The 5,000-nt window shown below is 41.0% G+C and overlaps 1 protein-coding gene across 4 annotated transcripts in view; it reads right to left on the bottom strand.

Annotated features, from left to right (window-relative positions):
• fhod1 (formin homology 2 domain containing 1) overlaps nt 1–5,000 on the bottom strand; it is a 42,199-nt gene that overhangs the window by 24,516 nt on the left and 12,683 nt on the right. For 2 of the 4 annotated variants that reach the window (XM_062022784.1, XM_062022794.1), the window contains exons 7-10: nt 4,682–5,000; nt 3,569–3,912; nt 3,310–3,417; nt 320–382 (exon numbers count right to left, since the gene is read on the bottom strand). The exon at nt 4,682–5,000 is cut by the window's right edge and continues 32 nt beyond it. In XM_062022784.1, coding sequence (XP_061878768.1) covers nt 320–382; nt 3,310–3,417; nt 3,569–3,912; nt 4,682–5,000 — 834 coding nt within the window. The remainder of the gene's footprint in view (nt 1–319; nt 383–3,309; nt 3,418–3,568; nt 3,913–4,681) is intronic. The other 2 variants (XM_062022805.1, XM_062022813.1) reach the window with 1 other exon arrangement.

Genomic DNA, 5,000 nt, shown 5'->3' with positions numbered 1-5,000 from the left:
CAAAACTATTAAAAATTTAATTTTGTTGTACTTTTTAAGTGCTATCTATCGTATCCTAAAGTGATATCCTTAAATTTTTCAGAACAAACATTTGTGCTGTAAAAAAGTTTTGTGTATATACCATCAAAATCTCCCCCAAACAATTGGGAGAAGTTTGGGGAGATTTTGACAATGTAGGGGGCTGGATGACATCACTAGTCAGAAAATGTATTTTAGAAAAACTTAAAAAACAAATGGCGGTGTTATATTATTATTTGCAATGATAAGGGAGGCCAACTTGACACAGGACCTTACATGGCGTTTAACAGCCGCAACTCACTTGAAAGTCGTCTTGTTGCTGCTCTGATGATCGGAACTTTTCTCCGTGCTGGAGGGCGACGAGCTGAATGGGCATACACAACACACACACACACACACACACACGCGCGCACACACACACACACACACACAGTGAGTGTACACAGCTACCTCCCTAACACACACACACACATATATATGTATATATAAATATATATATATACACACACACACACATACAGTTGTGCTCGTAAGTTTACATACCCTGGGAGAATTTATGATTTATTGGCCATTCTTCAGAGAATATGAATGATAACACAAAAACCGTTCTTCCACTCATGCTTAATGGTTGTGTGAAGCTATTTATTGGCAAACAACTGTTTACTATTTTTAAATCAAAATGTCAAAAGAAAGTACCCAAATGACCCTGATCAAAAGTTTACATACCCCAGTGACTTTGATCTGATAACATGCACAAAAGTTGATACAAACATGTTTGAATGGCTAATCAGGGTTCCAATCCTCACCTGTGACATGTTTGTTTGTAATTAATGTGTGTGTATAAAAGGTCAGTGAGTTTCTGGACTTCTGACAGACCATTGCATCTTTCATCCAGTGCTGCAGATATTTCTGGATTCTGAGTCATGGGGAAGGCAAAATAATTGTCAAAGGATCTGCGAGAAAAGGTAATTGAACTGCATAAAACAGGAAAAAGGTATAAAAAGATATCCAAGGAATTGAGAATGCCAATCAGCAGTGTTCAAACGCTGATTAAGAAGTGGAAAATGAGGAATTCAGGTAGACCAGCAAAGATTTCAGCCACAACTGCCAGGAAAATTGTTTGAGATGTAAAGAAAAATCCACAAATAACTTCAGCTGAAATACAGGACTCTCTGAAAAATTGTGGTGTGGCTGTTTCAAGATGCACAATAAGGAGGCACTTGAAGAAAAATGGGCTGCATGGTCGAGTCGCCAGAAGAAAGCCATCACTCCAAATTACTTTGTTCCAGAAGTTTTGAGACTTGTCTCTGTGCTGTTTGGCGTAATGTAAGCGGGATACTTTGTGACATTTGCGCAGAAATTGCTTTCTTCTTGTTTGCCACTAAATAGCTTCACACAACCATTAAGCATGAGTGGAAGAAAGGTTTTTGTGTTATCATTCATATTCTCTGAAGAATGGCCAAGAAATCATAAATTCTCCCAGGGTATGTAAACTTATGAGCACGACTGTATATATACATTCACATATATATAAATATATATCCACACACATAGGTATACATGCTGCTATTATTGTTATAATGCTAGCATGCTAACTGTACCATGCTAACATGCCAACAATTACAGTTAGCATGAGTGAAATACCAAAATATACGACACCCATACCTGCTTAATGAACTAAAACAGCTTACATGCTTATATTTAGCATGCTAAAACGCTAACTGTAACATGTGTTAAATACCAAAATATTACCCTTAGTCTGTACCTGAATTTATTTATGTATTTATTTTTAAATGCTGGCATGCTAACTTTAATTTGTTTTCAAGTAAAAAGAGACAAAAACAAACTTTTTTTCAAGGTGTGGCGGTAATAAAAATGCTGTGGCGGCAACCCTGAAAATGCAATAAGTTTAGTGAAATACCAAAATATACGACACCCATACCGTTGACATGCATCAAGTATCAATATAATTAGTGTATACTTACAAAAATAACATTAAAAAAAATAAAAATAAATCTAACATATCAATGTTAGCATGCTAACAGGTATTAAGTCAAAAAATATTAGATGTGGAAGTGAATACCTACTAAATTAACTAAAAAAAAATAAGCTAGCATACCGGGTATCATTCCTAAAGTAACAAAATATTTGTTGCTGAGGTGTATAACTGCTAAATTAGCTAAAAATGCTAGCACACCAACAGTACTATGCAAACATGCTCACAATGGCATGCTTACAGTTAGCATTAGTGAAATACCAAAATATACGACACCCACACCTGCTTAATGAACTAAAACAGCTTACATGCTCATATTTAGCATGCTAAAACGCTAACTGTAACATGTGTTACATACCAAAATATTACCCTTAGTCTGTACCTGAAATTTTTTTTAAAAAATGCTAGCATGCTAACGTTAACATGCATCGAGTATCAATATAATTAGTGTATAGTTACAAAAATAACATTAAAAAATTTAACATATCAATGTTAGCATGCTAACCGGTATTAAGTAACAACATATTTGATGTGAAAGTGTATATCTGCTAAATTAACTAAAAAAAAAAAAAAGCTAGCATATTACCGGGTATCATTCGTAAAGTAACAAAATATTTTTAGCTAAATTAGCTAAAAATGCTAGCACACCAACAGTACTATGCTAACATGCTCACAATGGCATGCTTACAGTTAGCATTAGTGAAATACCAAAACACATGCTACTAGGGCTGCAACTAACTACTAATTTGATAATCGATTAATCTGTCGATTATTACTACGATTAATCGATTAATAACCGGATAAAAGAGACAAACTACATTTCTATCCTTTCCAGTATTTTATTGAAAAAAAAACAGTATACTGGCACCATACTTATTTTGATTATTGTTTCTCAGCTGTTTGTAAATGTTGCAGTTTATAAAGGTTTATAAAAAATAAAAATAAATAAAAATAAATAAAAAAGGAGCCTTTGCGCATGCGCATAGCATAGATCCAACGAATCAATGACTAAATTAATCGCCAACTATTTTTATAATCGATTTTAATCAATTAGTTGTTGCAGCCCTACATGCTACCCAGGTGAATACCTAAAAAGCTAAAAAAGTTAGCATGCTTATGTTAGCATGCTAAAATGCTAACTGTAGCATGTTGAGTACCAACATATATTACTCTGAGGTCTGTACCTAAAAAATGTGTTTTAAATGCTAGCATGCACAAAGTACTCAAATATGCTAAGGTGTATATCTACAACATTTTATAGGCCCCTCCCCTTCAGTGTGACATGCGGGACAGACCCGTGGGAGGTCGGCGAGTCCTCACTAATGGAGCTGGCCTTGGAGAAGATTCGGGACTTCCTGCTCAAACCCAAAGCGGACATGTGGTGGCTGAGGAAAGAGCGACTCCTGGTGGCCAAGTGGCGCCACAGCAGCAGAAGGGAGACAGAAAAGGGGGGTTGAGGACACCAGTGTGAGAAACAAAGCACCAGGAGAAGAAGACACCAGAGGGAAGGCGGGGACATTCACACCGAGGGGGAGGAGTCAAGACACAGCTTACGGGCTGGACGGCGTCTTCTGCTCGTGCTCGGCGTCGTTGGCGTCTCCGTTGGAGGGCTGAGGAGACCCTCTCAGGGATCCGGAGGAGCTGGAGGCGGGGCTGCTGGGTTCGGAGGTCAACGGGGAAGGCGAGCGCGGGCTGCCGGCGGCGGCGCGGGAGGCAGGAGGGACGGGCGAGGTGCAGGGGGAGGAGCCCGCAGAGGACGCCACGAGGTCGGGAATGTTTTGGTTGGACGAGCGGCGACTCCGCCGACCTTCCTGCTCGCCGGCAGCAGTCTTCCGTCGCTCCTTACGCAGGTGAGGCGAGGGGTCGATCATGTCGCCGTCCTCAAACCTCAAAGCCGTCTACACACACACACAACTATGGTTAGAGTGTCCGCCCTGAGATCGGTAGGTTGTGAGTTCAAACCCCGGCCGAGTCATACCAAAGACTATAAAAATGGGAGCCATTACCTCCCTGTTTGGCACTCAGCATCAAGGGTTGGAATTGGGGGTTAAAACACCAAAAATGATTCCCGGGCGCGGCCACCGCTGCTGCTCACTGCTCCCCTCACCTCCCACGGGGTGATCAAGGGTGATGGGTCAAATGCAGGGAATAATTTCGCCACACCTAGTGTGTGTACTTTAACGTTAATGTAGACCAGGGTTGCCCAAGACTGACAAATCAAAGTATGTGGAGGCCATTTTGGTAGTCATCACCTTCAAAACCAGTACACATACAATGTATACATTTTTTTTCAAAGAACTAAAAATAAATCCCATGTGATTGCTGAAGATCTAAAACCAAACTGAAATGCTAATAGTTAGCATGCTGGCTATATAGCGTCACGTAGCAAAAAATATGCGCAAAATGAGCTAAAAAAAAGCTAGCATGCTATGCTAACAGCATGCTTACAATTCATATTAGTGAAATACTAAAACACATGCTACCCAGCTAGCTAAAAAAGCTAGCATGCTAAAATGCTAACTGTAACATGCATAAAGTAACAAAAAAGTTGACGCTGAGGTGTATACGTGCAAAATTTGCACAAAAAAAAGCTAGTATGCTAATATTAGAAAGGTGGCCGTTAAAAAAATTAGCTACGGGACGCCCCTGATGTCGATGTTTCGTTACCTCGTAGATGGCGAACTGCGCTCGGAGGTCGGGCTCGGTGTCCATGTTGCTCACGTGCCTCTGGACCACGGCCTCCATGGACAGCTGCTCCAGACAGTCGGTCACGTCGTAGAAGGAGTCCTGGTCCGGGAGCGCCGCCAGCGTCTTGTTGATGAGCGTCATGGCGAACACCAGGAGCTCGGAGTTGGCGCCGTTTCTTTCTTGCAGCACGTCCATCATGTACGACCACGGACTGGCGCCTCTGCGTCCGTCCACGGCGTTGACGGCGTCGATGAGCAGCGGACCGTTAGACTCCGCGTACTCCACGAAGACGATGAGC

The sequence above is a fragment of the Entelurus aequoreus genome, linkage group LG02 (genome assembly GCF_033978785.1).
Source record: "Entelurus aequoreus isolate RoL-2023_Sb linkage group LG02, RoL_Eaeq_v1.1, whole genome shotgun sequence".
NCBI classification, from domain to species: domain Eukaryota; kingdom Metazoa; phylum Chordata; class Actinopteri; order Syngnathiformes; family Syngnathidae; genus Entelurus; species Entelurus aequoreus.
This window is presented reverse-complemented; position numbering and strand designations above follow the sequence as displayed.